This window comes from Leucopleurus acutus (genome assembly GCF_964270905.1).
Source record: "Leucopleurus acutus genome assembly, chromosome: 9".
NCBI classification, from domain to species: Eukaryota; Metazoa; Chordata; class Mammalia; order Artiodactyla; family Delphinidae; genus Leucopleurus; species Leucopleurus acutus.
This window is the reverse complement of record NC_139144.1, coordinates 17,307,320-17,331,605: the sequence shown is the minus strand read 5'-3', so window position 1 is coordinate 17,331,605 and position 24,286 is coordinate 17,307,320. Positions and strand designations below refer to the sequence as shown.

At 39.2% G+C, this 24,286-nt stretch overlaps 1 protein-coding gene across 1 annotated transcript in view; it reads right to left on the bottom strand.

Annotated features, from left to right (window-relative positions):
* The window catches only part of VPS41 (VPS41 subunit of HOPS complex), a 188,297-nt gene that overhangs the window by 92,043 nt on the left and 71,968 nt on the right, over nucleotides 1-24,286 (bottom strand). The window contains exons 5-7 of the mRNA XM_082846260.1: nucleotides 14,948-15,022; nucleotides 5,345-5,407; nucleotides 1,575-1,640 (exon numbers count right to left, since the gene is read on the bottom strand). Coding sequence (XP_082702386.1) covers nucleotides 1,575-1,640; nucleotides 5,345-5,407; nucleotides 14,948-15,022 — 204 coding nt within the window. The remainder of the gene's footprint in view (nucleotides 1-1,574; nucleotides 1,641-5,344; nucleotides 5,408-14,947; nucleotides 15,023-24,286) is intronic.

Genomic DNA, 24,286 nt, shown 5'->3' with positions numbered 1-24,286 from the left:
AAAAAACACAGTGACTCAGCATTCTTTATCCCCACTGAGTTTTAAATAAAAATGCCTGGGTTTAAATTATACTGTCACCTACAAATTAGCACTTGCCATCTACCTCTACAAGGATTAAATTATGAGCCCCTGCAGCTGCTGACCTTCAACACCCTCCGAAAGGAGTTCAGGGTGGAGATCAGAAATCAGGCACTCTGTGCTCTGGGGAAAAAAACAAACAAACTGGCAGAACAGGTCTTCAGATAGTTAGATATTTTCAGGAGCCAATTTTATGAGCCCAATTCTTGCATCTCCTCATATCTAGAAAAACACTAAAATCCTACATGGTGACGTCTGCTCCTTGTGACTAGCAGAAACCTTCATGAGACTGGTAGAAAAATATGTGCAAAAAATGTGTACTTGACTGCATGTACTCCCCCTTCACCAAAATCACGTATATACTGACCTTCCCCCTACCTCTTCGGAGCAGTTCCTCAGAGCTATCTGAAATGCTATCTCCCGGGCTATAGCCCTCATTTTGCCCCAGATAAAACTTAACTCACAACTCTCATGTTGTGCATTTTTTTTCAGTCAACAACAGCTAAGTGAATTCATGCTCTATCTCACATAAAATTTCCTAACTAGAAAAGTGCTTAGTAAAGAAATACTTTAACAAGAGGAATTTTAAAGTTACTCTTTCCTGAGGCCAACAAAGACAAGTAAGGTAGCTATTTCTTTCAGGAGTGAATTAGCTGCAGGTCTAAGATAGAGAAAGTTAGTTTAAATCTGTAATTCCCACTGATTAATTCTATAGACATTCTATGAATGCCCTATCATTCTATGAAGCTGCAGACCAAGGGAAAAAGACAGATAACTACTACAGAACATTCCAAATCATGTGGTAGCTGAGCCTCAAAGCAGCCATTCCATACCTATACCCTGCTATAGAAATACCGCACAGAGCCTTCTCTCCACTGATCCCCAAACTGAATATGAAATAACATTCAGAGTTCCAGGACAGTGGTAGCATTTTATTATAAAAATGGTTTTTAAAAATTCCCTGGTGAATAAGAATAGAAAAATGAACTTATTCTATAAGCAGAGTCTTTAATTTTAGAATTTATCTACAAACATGTAAATGTACAAAAGGTTTATTTTACTCTCTTATTTTTTAAATAGCACTAAGATAATAAATATTCCAGGAACATGTCAGCAAAAAAGAGCCATAATTGTTCTAAAACTGTCTCAAGGCCTGCAGGAGATTTTCTACAACGGGAAAAAACACTAGTTTACTTGCTCTTTTGTTACTGTTAAATGCTACTTCTTCTTTGTGGAAGGGACAATATTTCAAAGCACTAGGTGGTAGCTGGAGTAACATCTCTGTTTTTGCCCTACATCTACTCCAAAGGAATGTCAGTGAGAAGCACTGAGGCCACACCTCCCCCAGGAGGTGATGGTCTCCTGATTTCACTACATTGTGCTTTCGCGAATTTTCTCTGCACAAAGAGGCAGACATTAAAAATACTAAAGATAAATTAAGGAGCAAACAGAACCCCCTCAAAGACGGCATGTGACGGTCAACACGCAGCGCTTACCTTCTTCCCTCCGGTCACAAACTGCTTGCAGCTGGATCTCACGAAATGCGGATGCACGGCGATGATCTGCAAGGGAATAAGGACCCAACAGTGGTTTAGGAGTCACAGCTCTAGCACAGAATGAAAGCCCTTTGTACATAACCGGCAGCATGATCTAAAAATCAACCCGGTATCCTGGTAGGAAGTAATCTATGCAGGTAATATTCTGTACCAACTGAGGATGAGTTTTGCTCTGGTATGAAAAGGTTTCTTCTACGAAGCTGGGTCAAAGCTAAAAGATGAGAGTGAACAGTTGTCGTTTCTGGCTGAGTGGGACCCTCTGAGTGGGCACCCCTCTTTAGAGACAGCCAAGGCAGTCAGTAGAGGCAGTGAGATGTCACAAATGTGTGTAACTGAATACATTTCATAGAAGAAACCCAGAGAAAGAACCCAACTATCTCCTTGTCCAGATGCCTTCCAGTGACTGAGAGCACCCAGTGGAACAGGGCTGGCGATGCAGCCTCAGACACTTAGCACAATTACATCCGCGCCCTAACAGCAGAAAGACAACAGAGCTGCAGGACCCAGGAGTTCTGGAGCGCAGCATCCAGGCCCTTCCCTTTCACCTCCAGCCTCAGTTCCCGGCCCCTTGGTTCTCATCCGCTCTCCACGATCTCCTCCCAACCCCTCAGAAAGGTTGCTCTCAAGGCTGCTCCATCCTCACCACCGTTTACTTCACTTGCCAGTGGCATTTCTGAAGGTCTGGTGGCTGCACTCAGTGTAAACCCATCTTTGGGGCTCCCCTTTTATGGCTGTCAGCCTGCAGAGACTCTGTCTCCTTATTTTTTATCCCCAGACCCATGTATTCATCAACTAATACAATGTGTTTTTTTCCAACCTAACAGAATATTTCTGGGCATTAAAAAAAATTCACACAATTACACCTTCATAAAACTTCAACTAAATACATTCTACACTCTTGTTAATTAACTAATACATTTCCATCCTCCAACGGAATAGATTCCTCTTCCTACACTGTCATTTTGAGGGCATTTAGCATTTGACTCCTCACTTCTCTAACCATTCCTCCTTCCCAGGTTAGCCCTTCTTCCCTTCCACACTTCCCTAATCCATCCTGGATATCAATGGAATCATTTGCATATTCTGTTGTTACACATTCTTAAACTCTCTTAGGAGAGTCCTCTTAGCTCTCTTACAGTGCATCATCCTACATCGCAGCTGCTATTCCAGACATCCCCGTGCCCCTCCACCACATTACCTTACCCCTTTTTTCACTTCCTGGTCATTGCCCTTGACTGCGGGTCCTTCACTGCCCAACGTAGCAACACTTGGGCTTGGCCTCACCGGCGGGAGGCTGGAGGACTCATATCCAAGGTTTCTCTCCCTCCCAACACGACGGATCCCATCCCTTAGTGCCACTCCACTAAGTTTTCCCTTTCTCTTATTTTTGATCTTTCCCCCCTACTGACTTTTTACCATCAACCAAAACATGACCAGCAGAAATGCTCCTGGGACCCTGGCTTTCTCTCCGTCTATCAGATGAATTCCCTTCTTCATCATGAAATTTCTTGGAAGAAGAGTCTACGTTGCTTGTTTCTACTTCTTCATCTCCCATTTACTTCTTGACACATGGTGAGCCTCCTGCTACGTGTTTCAGTCCCCACCTCGTGTGATCTCCACACTGCCTTTCCCACGATGCCCACTCCTTCCTTCTGGAAACCCTCTCTCCTTTGGCTTCCCTGACACCACTCTCCTGGGTCTCCTCCGATCACCCTAACTAATTCTTCTTAGATCCCTCACTGTTTTTTTTTTTCTCCCACTACCTTAATCTTTAAATTAGTGCTCCAGAATTATTTGACCATCAGTCTTCTCACTCTTCTTTTTTTAAATATCTTTATTGGAATATAATTGCCTTACAATGTTCTGTTAGTTTCTGCTGTACAGCAAAGTGAATCAGCTATACGTATACATATATCCCCATTATCTCCTCCCTCTTGCGTCTCCCTCCCACCCTCCCTATCCCACCCCTCTAGGTGGTCACAAAGCACCAAGCTGACCTCCCTGTGCTATGCGGCTGCTTCCCACTAGCTATCTATTTTACATTTGGTAGTGTATATATGTCAATGCTAACTCTCTCACTTTGTCCCAGTTTCCCCTTCCCCCTCGTGTCCTCAAGTCCATTCTCTACGTCTGTGTCTTTATTCCTGCCCTGCCACTAGGTTCATCAGTACCACTTTTTTAGATTCCATATATATGTGCATTAGCATCTGGCATTTATTTTTCTCTTTCTGACTTACTTCACTCTGTATGACAGACTCTAGGCCCATCCACCTCATTACAAATAACTCAATTTCGTTCCTTTTTATGGCTGAGTAATATTCCATTGTACACATGTGCCACATCTGACTCTTTAACTGGATAATATCTTTCAAAATGGTTTCATCTTACTCAGCTGTGGTTATCCATTTTGTGTTTTTAGGGCCAATCTCCATACTGAGGTCCATATTCATGTTTCCATGAATGTTTCCTACATAACATTTCCACCAGATGTGCTACAGTTATCTAGACTCAAGCCCAAACTAGCAACATCCTTCCTCAAACCATCCCTTATTTCCATTGATGACATTCCCACACACCACTACCGAAGCAAGACCCTGGATCCACCCTCAGCTCCTCCATCTTTTATGACCCTCGGCCACGCCATCACTAAGTCTTAGTACGTCTACCTCCTCGAGGCTTTCCCGATTCATTCCTTCTACACCATCCTGAGTACTCACCATCCCTCTTTTCACTGAGCTCCTGTAACACCATTTCTAGAGTACAGCATTAGCCCTCTAAATTGTCTTCTGTCCCCAGTCACTCTCTTGCTTACATCCCCCTGCACTGTGGCAGGGCTGGCTTTCTAAAACACACATCAGATCCCATCTCTCCTTCACCTGTTGATCAATAAATGTTTGAATAAACACCTGAGAAAGTTGAACGACCTCTTCCTTTAACAACTGTAATACCCACTGTAACTACCATGACTGTTACCTAAAATCGGTCCTTCTGCCTTGGGTCTATCAGCTCTCACATCTAACACTGTTATAGCTGCCATATTACTTTTCCTTAAGCTTAGCTCAGTTTACACCACTTCTTTGCTCTCCAACATTCAGTAATTTCTCCTTATCTGCCAGATGGAGTCCAAATTCCTTAGCCTGAATACAAAGCCAGCGTCAATCGGCCCGTGCAGCTTTCCTGCCAAGTCAGTATTTTATGCACCATCTAAACTAGACTACTTGCCACTTCCTGAACACGATTTGAATTTTCTAGCCTCTCCGTTTATATTATACTGTTCTTCCACATGGGAAGTCAGCTTTCTCCATCAGCCCTGTATATTAAAGCCCAAACAACAGTCCATCTACAAAGCCATCAGTAACGAGGACAGCTAGAAGTAACCTCTCTCAGTTTTAGATTCCTTAATACTGTTTTTACCTCTTTGAGTCTTTAATCACAGATTGTGTGTGTGTGTGTGTGTGTGTGTGTGTGTGTGTGTGTGTGTGTGTATCATCTCACCCATTACAACAAAAGATTCCTGAAGATAGACTGAGATCACAGTCACATAATATACATTCTGTGTACCTTCCCAGCATCAAATAGTATCTGGTACATTAGTTGAACAGATACTTACTGACAAAATGAATGCAAGATTGGTAGTGTTCAAAGTATTGTAATCCTATTGCCTTTGTTGAGAAAATCCTTAGAAAAATTAAAACTTACTGAATACTTACTTTAATGGGACAGTCAAAAGTCTCATGAAATTCTTCTCCAGAATATAGTCCAAACACCTGCACCTAAAAAGTAAATGGATCTTGTCAGTTCACCATGACGGTAACAAAGAAGGCTGCTGAGTCAGTGAGAACACATACTATCAATAAAAAAGTAGAATATGCGATTCCCCTGGTGGCACAGTGGTTAAGAATCTGCCTGCCAACGCAGGGGACATGGGTTCGAGCCCTGGTCTGGGAAGATCCCACATGCCGCAGAGCAACTAAGCCTGTGCACCACAACTATGGAGCCTGTGCTCTACAGCCCGCGAACCACAACTACTGAGCCCACATACCACAACTACTGAAGCCTGCGCACATAGAGCCCATGCTCCACAACGAAGAGTAGCCCCCACTCGCTGCAACTAGAGAAAGACGGCGAGCCTGCACACAGCAACGAAGACCCAACGCAGCCAAAATTAAGTAAATAAATTTATTTTTTAAAAATCTTAAAAAACAAAAGTAGAACACTTAGTAATCTAAAGCCCGTGTAATCTCTATTAAATATCCAATGAAAACAATTCTATGGGGGTGAAAACACACTGCTGAAATTAAATTTTTACAAGTATCTCATGGATAGAGAGTTCCCTTTGCACATCACAAGTTTGTTTTATTAAATGGACATCAACTTTAAAAATGAAATAGATATGACTAGGTTACTAATACCCTTTTATGAACTTCCCATAGACTATTCCTAAAGGAATTATTTATTCCTTTCCTTGAAGGAAAAAGGAGCTTCTTTTTTGAGTCACAGAGATATAAATCAACTGTGCAGATCCAAGTGGCAAGAGATTAGGTGAACTGCACTTCATTTACAGTCTTATCTTGACTCTATTTAGAGCGTATAAATGTAAGATTTAATTTTCTCCTTATCAGTGCCTCCCTTAAAGTTGTTTAATCTTAACCTTTTCTCTGAGTGGTTGACTTTAAAAATTGAATAACATACATATTCAATTGAGTAATGTACATAAACGGTACAGATGACAGATTCAGAGCTTGACAAATTTTTATGACACGAACATATCGCTGCAACCATGACCCAGGTCAAGAAGTAGAGCCCAAGAAGCTCCCTTGTGTTCCTTCCCATTCATTCACACCCTCACAAACTAACCGCTCCTCCAAAATCTATTACCTTCAGTAAGTTGTGCTAATGTTTGAATTTTATATAAATAGAATCATAAACTATTTCACTGGCTTCTTTCCCTCGACATTTTCTTTCTGATATTTATCCATACTGCTATGTACGTACAGCAGGAGCTGGTTCTTTGTCATTGCCTTATAGTATTTCAATGTATGAATACATCATAATTTATGTATCCATCTTCCACTGATCATTTGGGTTGTTTCCAGATGGAGGCTATTATGAATAATGCTGCAGTGAAAACTCTTTCCAAATCTTTTGGTCCACTTATATACCCATTTATGAAGAAATGGAATTGTTGAGTCACAGGTTATGCATCTGTTCACATCTAATAGACAGCCAAACGACTTTGCAAAGTGGTTCCAATCAATTTACACTCTCACAAGCACAGTGTATGAATTCCAGGAGCTCTCAAATACTTGCAACCAGCTATTAGGGGCACTTAGAACTATTTCCCAACACTTGAGATGTGTTCACTCTTTTTCTAGTCTCTAGAAGAGTGGTGTTATTTCTTCTTTAAATTTTTAAGAATTCACCTGTGAAGCCATCTGGGTCCAATGGTGCTCTGTGAGAAAGTTTTTCATTATAAATTCAATTTTTTAAACAGATATAAAACTACTTAGCATTTTCCTTGCTTTCATCTTAGTTTTTTTTTTTTTTTCTTTCTTTCTTTGGCCGTGCAGCATAGCATGCAGGATCCTAGTTCCCTGACCAGGGATCGAACCCGTGACCCCGGCATTGGAAGTGCAGAGTCTTAACCACTGGACCACCAGGCAAGTCCCCATCTTAGTAAGTTCTGAGTAATTCATGTGTGCAAGTTCCAAGAGGAAAATGTACTCATGTTACGATATCATTTGAGGAGATAAACTATTTCATTAAACTATAAAATCTTTAGAATATTCCACTCATTTTGTGACTGCTGTTTTTATACCCTTGTGCCAAGTATGTTATTTGGGTTCCAAGAACAGCACATGGTACAATGTAGCATAGAGGGAATTTGACTTAATCAGAGGTAATCTGTTAAAATGTATTCTTGACATGGCAAATACATGCAGGCCCCACTACCACCTTGCTTCTCATTGTTCAGAGGGCATTGCATCACTGCTTTTATATGAATGTATACGCACAGGATGCATTGAACTTCTTATAAAATGGTGGTAGAGAAGCTCAAAAGATAAGCACTGCAGTCAGAGTTTTACTCTATCCCAGGAAGTTGTAGTTGAATGAGCCCAACAAATCCAAGAAAATGGGGTCAAAATACGACAAGTACTGTATCACCTGAATCTTAATAAATTAACAAGTGCTCAACTTATTAATGTTACATCAGTAGAAAGTCATGCTAAACTAGGAAGTTTACATTCTTCTAACATAAGCTACTTCTATGAATTCATTCTAACGATGTCGCTGACAACGTGGTCCCCTGTCAACTCTCACACTCCTACTACCAGCTTGGACCTCTAAACGCTTCCACGTGCTTTACCTCGGTGGGTCTCAGGCCAGAGTGCACGGTTAGGATTCCTGGAAATTAATGGACAGATCCCACCCTAGACAAACTGAACTTTCTGGTGGGGTAAAATGACGTATTTTTTTTCAGGTGGACCGTATTTATTTCACTCATACCGTGGTCAACATCTAGCAGTGTCTAGATGTTCCTCTTAGTTCTAAATTTATTTTTTAGCTGTAATTTGACTCACTTTTAACCAATGGGGAAGTCCCGTGTGAGGCCCAACATAATTTCTAGGCTAACATTCCAATCGGAAAGTATATTTCGATAATCTCTCCTCAGAGATGTGATGTCACTTCTCAGTCTTCTCCAACTGTGGAGGGAACAACCTTCTGGAAAAGCTGTCTATTAAAATGGCCAGCGTCATTCTGGCTCTTTTAGAAATTTTATTCTGAATTAAACTATGCTTATGGATTTGAAAATGAGAAGAAATACCTTTAAAATGGTATTTTTAAAGACTGATAACTGACAGTATGTAACTAGCAGTGACAATCTTGCTCTGCCTCATTTGGCCCTTATAGCAAGAAAGCTAGGGATGAAAGCAAACACCATTATGCCTGTGTAACAGATGATTCCATGGAAAAATACATGACTCACCTGAGGTTGTAAAAATCAAGAAGAGTATTCCAAGCCCTATTCTTCTACACTCTATCATTATAGGAGCTAGCCTAAAATTTGCAAATAATGAAGATATCTTTCTACAATATATAAAGTGTAAGAAAAGTAGAATAGGGAAAAGAAAATCAAAAGCCTCAAATATTTGCCAAAGTAACATGAAAGGGAGTGAATCAGACAACTCTACAACAGAAGTGAAAACTAAATGCACCAGACATTCATTCAAATGGATGAAGTTCCTTCTGCCTGTAACAGGGTAAAGATGATTTTAAGGACAAAAGTTAAGTGATTTTTATTGCAGGGAAAATTATGCGAGCTGAAAACAAACAAATGTGAACCCGTCGAAAAAGACTGAGGGATCGGTGAGAAAATGAATACGAGAAATACTGTAAATCTAACGGCGAAAATTAAATTATTAATTTCCAGGGCTGTCCCTTTAAAAATCACAAATCAACCACAAAACAAACACACAGATCCATATGAAGACATAACAGTAGAGTGATAAGAAGGAATGAACAGAAGAGAACAAATTGCAGAAGTTCTTAGAAAACAGGCTCAAACTCATAACTACCCTTTAGAACTAGTGGAAGCAAAAATGTCATAGCGTGCCCGGATTAGGGGCTGGAGGGGGCAAAGCCAGGTTAGAACTCTTAGGTTAGTCTCTATTCGTACGTTTAACTGAATAACATTTTCCTCAACTGTCATTGTCTCCTTCAGTATGGAAAACACTGAGATTTCACAAGACAAATCTCGTAAACTTTACCAGTACAAGCAGGGTGAGTTGTAAAACCTTTGATATTTTGGTTTATTTCACTAATGTGACACCCAAACGAGTTGGTCAGAACTTAAAACTACTAAAGCTAGTAAAATCCAAAGCAATTCTCATCCATCTCCCCTCTCTCTCCCTCTTTATTTGTCATTTTCTCAGTGATCAGCACACTCCTCTGTGAAAAGAATCCGTTGAATGATTGCCTAGAAAGTTTGGGCTTTTAGGAAGAGTGCATCTGAGTTAAGAATCATATTTTTAAAGGTTAAAATAGAGAGGATCCTTTTGATAATGGTACCCCCTATAGCAGCCCTGACAACCTCTCCCAACTTGTCACAAAAATACCTAGTGAAGACAAAGAGAAAATTCAGAACAATTGGCCTTAGAGTCAACCTACTGCAAAGTCTTGGAGGATTTCTCATTAACTACAAACCCACAGAGCCATAGGAGGACCACAAAACGTATGTGCTATGTGTTTACCACCACAAGTAAAGAAACCCTACTCTCATGAAACAATCAGGAAGGTGTATAAGCCTTCTCCCCTTTAGCATGGAATTCTATGTATTTGCAAACCAGAAAACTGGGCGACGGGCCATCTGACATAGAGAAACTATGAATGAGGTGACCAGAGTGTTGGACAACCCTCCCAGCTATTACTTCATTGTAACAGCCCCTCTCAAACCCTGGCTTGCAAATAACAACAGGTCAAGCATTAGAAGAACAGGGGTGAACACGTAAACTGTCATTCCATCTAGGGCAGTGGTTGGAGGCACCCTCGCGGGGGAGATGGCAGGTTTTCATATTCTCCACCCATGGAGGGTGTCAAAGACCCAGGAGGGAAGATAGGAGAGGCTCCCAGTTCACTGGAGGAGCTGCCTTAACTGGATACCTCCAGTCAGAGGAAATGGAGCTCATTAACAGGTCCCTATGTGAGCTGAAGGGTGACTCTACAACACCCAAAAGGATAACAAGCAGGGCCTGAATCTGTTTGCTAACCCAGGTTCAGAAAGAGCTTGTCTCCCTGTTCTGGAATGGATAAATGAGTAACAAAAATGCACACAAGGTCTATAAAAAGAATACTGCAGAACACAATTCCAGTGACTCAGAGGGAGAAAAACCATGCTTTAAAAAATGTTTTAGTAGGGACTTCCCTGGTGGTCCAGTGGTTAAGACGCCATGCTTCCACTGCAGGGGGTGCAGGTTCGATCCCTGGTTGGGCAGCTAAGATCCCACATGCCGTGCAGCACGGCCAAAAAAAAAAAAGTTTTAATAGTAACCAGAAAAGAAAAAAACAAACTACAAAACTATTTGTCAACTTCAATAAGAAGAAGAGACCTCTATGAATCTGGAGCAAAGGATAGGACAATGATAATGATGATGGTAACAGCTGACGACTACTACGTGTTTCTTCTGTTCCAGATACTATTCCAAATCACTGACATATATTAACTAATTCATTTCTGCTAATGATTAATGAGGCAGGTACTGTTACTATCCCCCCTTTTATAGAGGAGGAAATAGGGTGAAGCACAGAGAGGTCTGAATCACTTAGCTGACAACACACAGCTCAAATGTGGCAGGATAATTCCCCTCCCAACCACTCCACCTCTAAGACACTCTAAGACACAAGAAGTCATAATTTTTGGTTTTAAAAATTAAACATAGATCAGGCTGACATGAAAAGAAAATTGGGAGAGATCGAAAGAGTTCAGGAAAAACAAAAAGGCAAAACAGAATAAAAGTCTACTCCAGAAAGCAAAATTGATATTGGAAGCAAAGTTCCTCAGCAAAGGGACCAAAACAAGAAGAGAAACTCTCCCTGACTACAGAGAAATGAGAGGATAAAAACCATGAGAAAGCAAAGCACATGTGTGAGGTATATGTATGTATGTGTGTGTGTGTGTGTGTGTGTGTGTGTGTGTGTGTGTGACAAAACATGACCAATTTTTCTTACAGTATATTTTCTTTCTTTTTAAAAAATTAATTTTTAAAGATCTGAGTATAGTTGACTTACAATGGTCTGTTAGTTTCAGGTGTACAGCAAAGTGAGTCAGTTATACATACACATATATCCACTCTTTTTTAGATTCTCTTCCCATACAGGCCATTACGGAGTATTGAATAGAGTGCCCTGTGCTATTTAGTAGGTCCTTATTAGTTATCTATTCTATATATAGTAGTGTGTATATGTCAATCCCAATCTCCCAATTTATCCCTCCCCTTCCAACGTAAATCATAGCAAGATCTTTTTTTGATCCACCTCCAAGAGTAATGAAAGTAAAAACAAAAATAAACAAATGGGATCTAATTAAACTTAAAAGCTTTTGCACAGCAAAGGAAACCATAAACAAAACAAAAAGAAAACCCACAGAATGGGAGAAAATACTTGCAAATGAAGTGACTGACAAGGGATTAATCTCCAAAATATATAAACAACTCGTGCAGCTCAATATCAAAAAAACAATTCAATCAGAAAAGTGGGCGGAAGATCCAAAAAGACATTTCTCCAAATGGCCAAAAAGTACATGAAAAAATTCTCAACATCACTAATTATTAGAGAAATGCAAATCAAAACTACAGTGAGGCACTGCCTCACGCCGGTTAGAATGGCCATCATCAAAAAATCTACAAACAATACACGCCAAAGAGGGTGTAGAGAAAAGGGAACCCCCTACATATATTTTCAAAAGAGAAGAAGGGTGGATAGGGCTTATCCATTCACCAACTTACCTTGAAGACATGAGTGAGGTACAACAAAATGGGAGGGGAAGAGGCCAGACTACAGATGGTTAGTGAAGGGTTAGCAATAAAAACACAATGAACTTAGAACTTCCCACACACCCAGCACTGGCTCTGCCACGTTCCCATCCAGGCCTCACACTGTGCCCACTGCCCAGCTGAGGCAGTGGAGGGGCCGGGGGTCAAGCAACATCCCTGACCTAACAGAGAAGAGTGGGAAAGCCGCTCAGGCAGGCGCGGTGCAGAGCGATGCTCTTAGCCTCCGCGCAATACCGCCTCCAGCCTGAGTATTATTGAGTTTCTCTGAAGAAATGAAAACACGTAGAACTGAAGCAATAATCAAAATCAGGACTGAAGTCAACTTTCCTGAAATGAAAACAATACTTCAGTATATGGATCAAAAGGACTTACCCTCTTCCAGACAAAATGAATGAAAATAGACCCAAACAAGACATTAACTTAGCAAACTGAATTGCAAGGGCTGTTCGTTGCCATTGGTAGTGTTGTTGTTATTATGATGAGTCTGAGATCCAAGGCAGGACAGAAAAAAAATTAAAAAGGTTTTGTGAAACAACAAAAATAGGCTGGCCTCTGACATGTCTAGGACAATAAAGGTTAGTCAGAAGGGAGCAAAGTCGCCAAAACTTTGAGAGAAAATAGTTCAACCCAGAATTCTACATTAAATTAATTCTAGTTTATGTATGAGGGCGACATAGGCAAGAGATCAGAAAATAAGGCTGTTACGTACTTACGCGGAAAGTTACCTAAAAATGTATACCAGTAACACACACACACAAACGCGCGCACGCACACACAGTATATGTGTGAGTGTATTTCAAAATTTGGAACTCGAGGATAAATAAAAAGATTAGAACTGAGCACCAGCTGACTGAACAGAGTAAATTTTAAACAACTGTTAGAATTATGACTTTAAAACTGAATATCAAAGGTTATCTGTGAAATGGAAGGTAATGATTTATCTAGGAATCTTAATGCACTAAAGAAAGAAAACTCACAACAGCCATTGAAAGATGCACGAGATCTAGGTATCCGGAGCTGATCTTGCTTAATAATCTTTATGTTGCTATCATCACTAACCACTTTACTAGATCATCATCACTAACCACTTTACTAGATCACTGTATATTAGCGCCTCAATTTTCACAATTCTGACTAACCCACGAGGAGGGCTAGCTTACACACCTACGTGCGCTGAAATATTTATTTTCAATTCTATCAACGCTGATAAAATATATGAGAAAACCATTCTTTAAACATGCATCATGGGTCTACAACAAAATATGGCAGTGATAAATTTGACTAAAATAGGAAAACAGAGGTGCTTGCCAAGAAGTGTGCCAGGGGATATCTGAGGGTCATCTCGTTATCCACCAGACACAGGAGCTAAAATATACTGCTTTGCTGCATTAAATAGTAATTCTTCAAAATTTAGAGTTCTGAAAATTCTTAGATGAAGTATCTTAGTATAAGTTCTTTTCCAATTCAAAAACAATATTCTCCTTCAACAAATTAGTTCAATTACATTGGCATTAATCCAGAAGGAATTCTTCCTCACCTTTCAGAAAACAAAAAGATGATCTTTCTTATAAATACGAAATGTTTCAAGAGTTTGGATAATTCTTCTCAATTTCTGCACATACTCCTCCCTTATCTATCTCTGATGGTCTGGTTCATCCCAGAATTTCAGAAAATTTGACAGTGCTTTTTGAAAAGCATGAGTGTTCCAATTACTCTTACTAGACTCTTTGGGTAACATTAGGCTTAGATATATAAAAATGCATTCTTGTCTGTCAAGAAGACTTCATTTTTCTTTTGTTAACAGATTAAATGGCTATAAATCTTTTACACTGATTACACTGTTTTTAATTTACTTATCCTAATGGCCCACTGAATTTAGATCCCATAAAAAACATAAAATTAGATGAGGAAATCTGCTCTACGAAGTCCAGAATATGTAAGGTTCTGTAATGATTCTTAATGCACTCTCTTCTTCAACTGTTATTTTAGAAGAGTAGCTTAAATACACTGTGCATTAGAATTTTATCATTGCAAACCAACGTTAGAAAAGCCTTCCATTGACTGAAAAACAAAAGACATTCTTATAAGTGGAAAATCAATCACCACAACCACTAAATGTCACAGCTCAACCTCGGCAAGCAGCACTGATAATTGTTAGTTATACGCTGCACAAATGATGTATGTCCTCGGTCGAGGAAGTAGGGGCCAGGTTTTTAGAAACTGTACATATATTGATTTTACATTTATTTAATGTGGCCACTGTAAGACACTTTATTCTTCTGATAAACTATGATTGCTTATCAAAAGATTCTATAATTCAAGAGAAACATTCATAACTGGTGTGTGAAAATGAAAACCACCAGCCCACAGAAATCATGCCCACAAAATCCAATTTTGTGGATTTATGGCAGAAAGGCGTTAAACCACTGTCTTGCAGGAACTGCAGACCAGTCGCTGAAGCCTAAGTGGCACGGCAGTAATGATTAAGGTGACATGTCCCTCTGCCACAGCTGTTAATCAGCTTAATACTAGTTACATTATTGACATTCTTGTAATTATTTTTCCTAAGGCACATTTGCGCAAAATGTATTTTACTTTAATTATGAGCAATCGGGAGCAAGTCCGATACCCAAAAAGAATAATCAGGGTTCTCCTACTGCAGGTATACAGTAGGCACAGTGTTGCTCTAGCCCTTGGAGTTGGTAACATCACAGCCCACAGAGCTGGAGCGCTGCTTTCCACGTGACCATGTAATCCCCATACCTTGCCATCCTCTGAACACACGCCCATGTGTTCGCCACTTTCATCCAGGCTAATCTGATTTATCTTCACAGGACTCTATTGAGAACAAAAGAACAAACAAACATGGTAAACCTTCAGAAACATATATATCAAAAGTGAAATGCCTTGGCTTTTTGTAAAATGTAAGTGATACAAGTTGTCTATTAGTTTAGATGCAGGAGTCCAAGACATATTTTGCTTCTGCAAATGAAAATGGTAAAATATAGCTTTGTTCCCAGACATGTAATAAGCCCAGAAACCTAAGATTTGCCCAAATTACCTATTTCACGTACTTGAAGTCCCAGCTAAAAATGGTACTTTTCTTACCTGTTATGTACCTTTTTATTTGTTCTGTTCTATTTACTCCACAGTCCTATAATTCTTTCCCAGCCAAATTCATTAAAAGAACAAAACAAAAACCAAAATAAAAATCATGATGTAAAGAAAAAGTTTAGTGTTTTTTTTAATTGAGATATAGATGATTTAAAATGTCACGTTAGTTGCTGGTATACAGTAAAATGATTCAGATATATATATACACACACACACAAACATTCTTGTTCATATCCTTTTCCATTATGGTTTATCACAGGATATTGAATTTAGTTCCCTATGCTATACAGTAGGACCTTGTTGTTTATGTATTTTATATACAGTAGTATATATCTGCTAATCTCAAACTCCTCATTTATCACTGCCCCACCACCTCTCCGCTTTAGTAACCGTAAGTTTGTTTTCTGTATCTGTGAGTCTGTTTGTTACATCCATCATATTTTAGATTCCACGTATAAGTGATATCATGGTATTTGTCTTTCTCTGACTTTCTTCACTTGGTAATGATAATCTCTAGGTCCATCCATCCTGTTGCAAATGGCACTATTTCATTCTTTTTTTAAAAGAATTTTTATTGGAGTACAGTTGCTTTACAATATTGTGTTAGTTTCTACCGCACAGCAAAGTGAATCAGCTATACATATAAGTATATCCCCTCTTTTTTGGATTTCCTTCCCATTTAGGTCACCACAGAGCACTGAGTAGAGTTCCCTGTGCTATACAGTAGGTTCTCATTAGTTATCTATTTTATACATAGTATCAATAGCGTATATATTTCAATCCCCATCTCCCAATTCATCCCACCTCCCTCTTTCCCTCTTGGTATCCATACGTTTGTTCTCTACGTCTGTGTCTCTATTTCTGCTCTGTAAATAAGGTCGTCTATACCAATGGCATTATTTCATTCTTTTTTATGGCTGAGTAATATTCCATCGTATACATGTACCACATCTTCTTTATCCATTCCTCTGTTGATGGACATTTAGGTTGCTTCCATGTCTTGACTGTTGTAAATAGTGCTGCTACGAATATTGGGAGCATGTATCTTTTCGAATCAGAGTTTTCTCTGGATATATGCCCAGGAGTGGGATTGTTGGATCATACGGCAACTCTAAAATCTTAGTTATTTTACTTTGGCTCACCAGCCAATCCATTTCTTCTTCTCTTATAAATTACTAAATCAACTTTTTATTTATACTCTATGCTTAGTACTTTCTGGGGGAATTCCACAGGATCTAATTGATAGTAACTAACTTTGTCATCCTCCATTCTTTTTTTTTTTCTTTTTTCTTTTTTTTTTTTGCAGTACGCGGGCCTCTCACTGTTGTGGCCTCTCCCGTTGCAGAGCACAAGCTCCGGACGCGCAGGTTCAGCGGCCATGGCTCACGGGCCCAGCCGTTCCGCGGCATGTGGGATCTTCCCGGACCGGGGCATGAACCCGTGTCCCCTGCATCGGCAGGCAGACTCTGAACCACTGTGCCACCAGGGAAGCCCCATCCTCCATTCTTTTGAGTAATCTCAAATTTAAAAATCTGTGAAGATGGAATTAGGCATTCTACTTTGGATGTATTTTCCCAAGAGTAAACACACAACTGCACTTGTAATATTTTTCGCAGTTTTCCAGTTCTCTATGTAGCCAACTGTTTACTCACTAAAATATTCATACAGGCGGATTTTCTAAAGAGAAATCAAAATCAGTAAATGTTGACAACATTAAAAAATGGCAACCTTTTCTCCTTTTTTTGCTTCTTAAGTAATGACAGTTTACAACTATCTTGCACAAAACACGATAGAACAAATTAACCACAAAAAGAGAAGACTTCATCGGTTTCAACATGAGCCTGCAAATTCATTTTTTTAAATACCTAACCTTAAAATAATTTGCTTTGTGCATAAGAATAAAATGGAAATACACAAAATTGATTGTTCTATGCTCAACGGAAAATACCTCCAAGCTAGTAAGTCACGGCCAGGACAGACCAAGACTCCCTGACCTTGGAAAGGCCACCCACTGCCTGATGCTGCTGAGAGAAATTCCCACATTACAGGTGGAGACAGCTGGCTACAGAACCCGTTCTCACCCTGATCCCTAAATCACTCCTGAAACGCAGCTCATGAAAACCAAGCTATCTCCTTAAAAGTTCTTAGAATGTTAGGACAGGAAAGGACCTTACAGAGATATCTGATCCATTTATAGGAGAATAAACCAACCCCATGGATGAGATTCACAACAGAGAAAAAGCAGAGCCAGGGCTCTGACCTTAAGAGCAGTGAAGAGAACTTTGTGATGGGCAGCAAGGAAGATGCAAAACAAAAGCTGAACTGGGAAAGCAATGAGGCCAGTGTGTCTGGACTTCTGGCCGACGAGTCTGAATGCACAGTTTCTAGTCTTCTTTGCATAAATGTTTTCCTCACTGAGTACCTTCTGTTAACAACTTCCTGATGCTGATCTTTTGTTCGCCAAACATTTTAATGCCCATTTTACTTGTGGCAAATATAAACCCCACATACCTCTGACTGTAATTTAATTGGTCTCTGGTTATAGCCTACCTCAGATTATAATTCAATAGATGTGTGTAGCTTGATCACTGCCAAGGTTTCCTGTCCTAACCAATACGGTACTATCCACGTGTGACTATATAGAAAGTTAAGCTAGTTAAAATCAATCACAGTTAAATATTCATGTCCTCCGTTGCACAAGTGCTCAATACCCACATGTGACTAGCGGCTACTGTGTGAAAAAGCACACAGATCACGGAATGTTTTCATCATTTCAGAAAGTTCTACAGGGTAGCACTGTTCCAGGCCTACCAAACTGAGCCTCAGTGCTGAGTACAATGCTTCTTCGCAAGGCCCTTCTGTACAACTTACGTCGAGAAGTGTATCTTCTCCCCATGTACCTGTCAAACTGTACGTCATTTGTTCTTGGACTCTGTGCTCATGGCCTGTGCTAAGATTCTAGGAATCACACTGTATTATTTTCAAAGACCTGACATACACGTTAGCTGATCCTTGCAACTTCTGGCGAAAGGAGACAGCCTAGGATGGTTACCTCCACCTCACAATAAGGAAAACGAGGCCTCAAGAGTTTACGTGAGCTGTCTAGAGCCTTAGTACTGCTGTGTGGCTAGGCCACACAGTGGTATTCTTAGTACGAATAAACCCAACTTTTTATTACAACATGTTTCTTCCTGAGTAGAAACTAATTTGTATCACATTAGCAATATTATGGGGGAAAATCATAACTACAAGGTATAAGAATTCTTTTTCCTTTATACCTGTTAGCAATGGTTAACTTTTTTGCCAATGATCAATATTCACTGATTTATTTCCCCAACTACTAACAACTTAAACATTTTCTTAAGCCTGTCGGCCAATTAATTTATTCTTCTAAAAACTCTGTTCACATCTCTTATTTTTTCTATTAATGTTTGTTCTTTTCTTGTCCATTTCCTTCTTTTTTTTTTTTAAAGGGTATGAGGTCTTGGTATAATACCTTACCCTGACATTGTAATATGTGGTCTCCTGTATATTTTTGCAAGATGGTTATTGCTTTATTTCTCACATCTAAGTTTTTAATACTTTCACGATTCATCTTATCTTCTTCCAAATGGATACCCATTTGGACTAGCCCCATTTTTTAAAAACCACACCCTTCTCCTTTTGAAGAGAACTATGTTTATCATATAATAAATATTTATATACACTGAGCTAATCTTCTGGGTTTTCAACTGTGGTCCCTTTGGCCATTGTTATATCATTTCAACACTGATTTAATTATAGGAGACGTACATGGTACGTTCTGACATCTGGTAAGGTGAGTCCCAGTCACAATTCTTCACACTTTCCTTGGTTTTTCTCAAGTATTCATATTTTCATGAGAACTACAAGATAAAATGACCCCCATGTTGCCACATATAACGGTCATTATTCAATCCTAACTTACTTTACCTAATACAAGCATGGAACCCTGAAGACAACTCTGCCCCTCTCTCTGCTTCCAAGGTGTCACACTTCTCTGAGTTTTCTCTGCAATTTCTAGTTGCTCCGCCTCAGTCTCTTTGGCCAAATACTCCTTATCTCCTGATCCCTGTACCTCATAGCTCAGTCCTGGCACCTCTTCCCTTTTACATCTACACGAGCTCTCTCGGTATTCTCTCCAGGCCATGGGATGACTCCTGAATTTAAATCCCTAGACGGGGCCTCTCCCTATTCCAGACCAATATCTAGGACTGCCTATTTTACATATGTACTTGGATGCCTAAACGGGCATGTGAACTAAAGCATATCCAAACCTGAGAATCTGATCTTCCTTCCTGGAAGGGCTCTCCCTGATGTCTCGCCCATCTGGAGTAGTTAAGGACTGATAGAGTCCTCTCATCGCACAAGACGAAAGCCTTGGAGCCAGTCTTGACTCCCGTCTTTCTTCCACACTTTACACCGCTATCTGTCAGCAGTTCCTACCATCTCTTCAAACAAAATTTACCCAGACTTTCACCACCCCTATGGCTGCCATCCTGGTTTAAGCTATCACCACCCTTGTCTGGATCACTGTAGTAGTCTCCAAACTAGCAGACCTGCTTCTGCCCTAACTCTCCTAGAAATCTAACCTCGACAAACCAGTATATTGTTAATAGGGGGATCAGACAATGTCACTCCTTTGTTTCAAACCCTCCAAAGGCCTCCCATCTCAGGATAAAACCCGAAGTGTTTACTATGACCTGACAGTCCTAAATGATATGGCTAAAGCCCTGCCTTATCCACCCTTGGCCTTGTTCTCACTCCTCCAGCCACGATGACCTTCTTGCTGTTTCTCCAGTCCTAGAACCTTTGCATTTGTTTGCCGGTGCCTGGGATGCTTTTCTGCCAGCTCTTCACTGGTAGTCATCTTTTCAGGCCACTGGATCCGAAATTTCAACACTTCACCCAAACATTCATAGCTCCTTCACTGTAATACTTATTTTTTCTCCTTAGCACTTACCACTATCTTACTATGTATTTTACTTATCTTAGTTACTGTCAAACTCACTCACTAGAGTATTAATTTCATGGGATAGTTCAAAGAACACAAACTTCCAATCACACACAAAATCTTCCAGACAACAGAATAAAAAGGAAATGCTCCCCAACTCATTTTACCAGGACAGCATAACCTAACAACAACAAAACTCAACAAAGGATGTTATGAAAAAGAAAAAATACAAGTAAATCTCACTCATGAACAGAAATGAAAACATCCTAAAGAAAATATTAACAAAGTCAGCATATATAAAAAAGATAATTTTACTCCAAAACTACTAGGCTGATACAAGATAGCGGAATTAATATATGATAATTTTTTGCATTAATAAAAGGAAAATCATAAGATCATCTCAAGAGGAAATTCATACGGTCATCTCAATGATGCAAAAAGTGTTTGATGAAACAACACTCATTCATGGTAAAAACTCTTAGCATTTAAGGAGAAAACTTCCTCAAACCCACCTAAGGTGAAGCGTTGAGAGCTCTCCCTTTGATACGTTTACAGTATGTTGAGTCTTCTAATCCATAAACATGGAGCATTTCTCCATTTATTAGGCCTTCTTTAATGTCTCTAAATAAACTTACCTATGTCTCCCCTTAGAGGTCTCATACTTTGTTTTATTCTGGGAGTAGCAATGACCGTCAGCAGGCTTTTCTCATTCCTGATACGTACAATATGATTCCACTTACACAACCTAACAAAAATAGGCACAACTACACCATAGTGTCCAGGGGGTGCACACAGAGGACATAAAATGAAAAAGAAAAGCTAAGCAGTCATTCCTACGAAGGTCAGCACAGTGGCTCCCACTAAGGGAACTGCGAGTATAGGTGGGGAAGGGGATCACACGGTCTGCTCTTGACAGAGTGGTAGTTAACAGGATTGTTCGCTTTATTACTATTTGTTCCCCTGCACATCTTAAAATGGGTTTTAAAAAGTTATATTTCAGAACAAGAACAAACGTTAAAGATTTCTAAATAAAATTAAGAAGAATCTGCCCATCCATAAGAATGTCTGGGATCTACACCTTCAACGGATTATTTCTTGGTTTACACTTATTTTTCCCATAACTGTCAAGCTACTCAAATGTCCTAATTCTATTCTGGTCATTTACATTTTCCCAGAAAATTGTGCATTCCAAGTTCTTAATGATGAAATAGTTTCATTTCACTTTGTATTCTTTTAATATTTTAATAATACTAATGATATTAATACTACTACTACTAGTAAGTAGTAATACTACTAATAAGTAAACATTTACTATATGCTTATTATACATCAGTCTCTTTTCTAAGAGTTCTATACATATTATATAATTTACGCCTCACAGAAATTCTATGAAGTAGGTAATATTAGTTTTCCTATTTGGAAATATGAAAATATACACACAGCACTATCTCACATGTATATTAATATTTTATTTCCTTTTTTACTATTATCCTTATCAGATATTTATCAGTTGTATTGGCCTTTTTATAGAAGCAATACTACCATCAATCAATTTGCTGGGTTTTTTTTAAATAAATTTATTTATTTTAAAATTTTTGGCAGCATTGGGTCTTCGCTTCTGCTCACAGGCTTTCTCTAGTTGCGGTGCGCAGGCTTCTCATTGCAGCGGCTTCTCTTGTTGTGGAGCACGGGCTCTAGGGCACGCGGGCTTCAGCAGTTGTGGCACGCAGGCCCAGCAGCTGTGGCTCGCAGGCTCTAGAGTGCAGGCCCAGTAGCTATGGCTTGCGGGCTCCAGAGCACAGGCTCAGCAGTTGTGGCGCATGGGCTTAGCTGCTCCGCGGCATGTGGGATCTTCCCGGACCAGGGCTCGAACCCACATCCCCTGCACTGACAGGCGGATTCTTAACCACGGTGCCACCAGGGAAGTACCTATTTGCTGTATTTTTTTAATTTTTCTATGTTATTAATTTCTACTCTTAGTCTATACTAATTATGCCTTTTTTGCCTTGGAACAATTTCGTTGACCTTACTCTAATTTCCTGGCATTAGTATATTGCTCGTTAGTTTTAACTGCTCATTTCTTAATCATAAAATAATCAAATATTTTGCATTTGCCTTTGGGTATACCAATGGCCACAAACCAGAGACCAGAGAATACTGTGTTATTGTAATAATTATATCTCCTTTGGGAAAAGTAACATTTTGTTTTGCTTCATTTCTAAGCGTGGTGGTGGTGTTATCTGCTTATATATCAAATTATTAATAAACTCTAGTGTGACTACAGTTGTGGTCGGATACGTGGTCTGTGTCTATCTGTTAAATGGATGGGTTGCTCTTTGAAACAAAAGATATCATTTTGAAGTAATTCATATTTTCTATTTTAGGGTTCAAAATACATATATTTTTAATAATGTTGTATATATTATTTAATTTCTATGTCCTTGTTTAATTTTTTCTTCTTCATCTAGCAAAGACTGATAGAAACATGCTTCAAAAACTTCCCACTACAATTGTAGTTTTGTCCATTCCTCCTTGATTTTCAAATCCATTTTGATCCAGCTATTAGATGACCTATAATTTGGCAAATCAAAGGGTATAATTGTTATATTCTCCTTTTCACTTGTACTATCATCAATCTAATATGCATTCTGCCGGTTAATGCTCTTTTGCCTTAAACTCTATATTTTCTTATATTGTTACTGCCAACATGCTTAATTTTTGTTTGGCTTTTTATAATACATTTTTGCTCACATCTTTATTTTTCACTTCCATCGGCTGGTGGGATATTTGTCCTTCAAAGCTGAGGCTAGTTTTCTTTCAGTAACAGAATACCTGGCCCATTTAGTGTTCTCTTAGTTGCTACCTTCCTTTATACTTTTAAAAATTACATTGCTCCATCTCATTATTATTCTTTTGCTATGTTACTCAAATTCTTTTTCTTGACCCATTGAAGAAGAATTGAGATATTCTATTTTGATCTTGTTAGTGATTATCTTTAAATTACTAAATCGTGCTTGAATTATGTCTCCTCCCCCCACCCAAAATAAATGCAATTGTATTCACTGGCTCATTTGGAAGATGAGGTATTTAGCACATGTTTAGTTACTACTTCCTTCTTTCCCTATTTTAAAACGAGAGCACAAGTATTTTCTACTTCTTCGGTCACTTCAAATAGAATTGGAAAGAGAAGCTAGTTAATACATCTGTAAAGGCTGCAATCTTAAACTATACATTCTAAGCATGAAGTCAGAGAAAGAAACTGTTTTGCTATCAGGGTGTCCATAATTTTTAAATTGATTCACAACAGCTTATCGATTAGGGATATTTACCCCTTATCATGAACACTGCAAACAACTTAGCAGCTTACCATACATTTTAAAATATTCTTTAGTTTTTGAAGAAATTTGGGTTTCCTACTCACGTAAATCACACCAAGTAAACAGTCAACTCCCAAAAGAAACAGACAAACTGTAGGTAAACAGGAACAAGAGGCAACCTCAGTAACAATCAATACATGAAAAGTAAAGCGATGAGATATTTTACCTACAGAATCAGCAAAGATTTTTCAAACACCTTAGTTTTAGCCAAGAAGCACAAAAATAGACACTCCTCTTACATTGGGAGTGGTAATTCAAATTTGGAGAAACTTTCCAAAGGATCACTTGGCAACGTGTATCAAAATTCTTTAAAATATGCGTTGCCTATAATAACCAAGGAGAAGTACAAAGATTATTTTGCAACAAGATGCTTTCCATAGCAGGTTTCTTTTGTAAGACACTGAGAAATGAAAATTACCTACGGACTTTCCTGGTGGTCCAGTGGCTAAGACTCCACACTCCCAATGCAGGGGGCGAGGGCTGGATCCCTGGTCAGGGAACTAGATACCACATGCTTCAACTAAGAGCCCACGTGCTGCAACTAAAGATCCTGCATGCTGCAACAAAGATCCTGCGTGCCACAACTAAGACCCAGTGCAAACAGGTAAGTAGGTAAGTAAATAAATAAATAATTTAAAA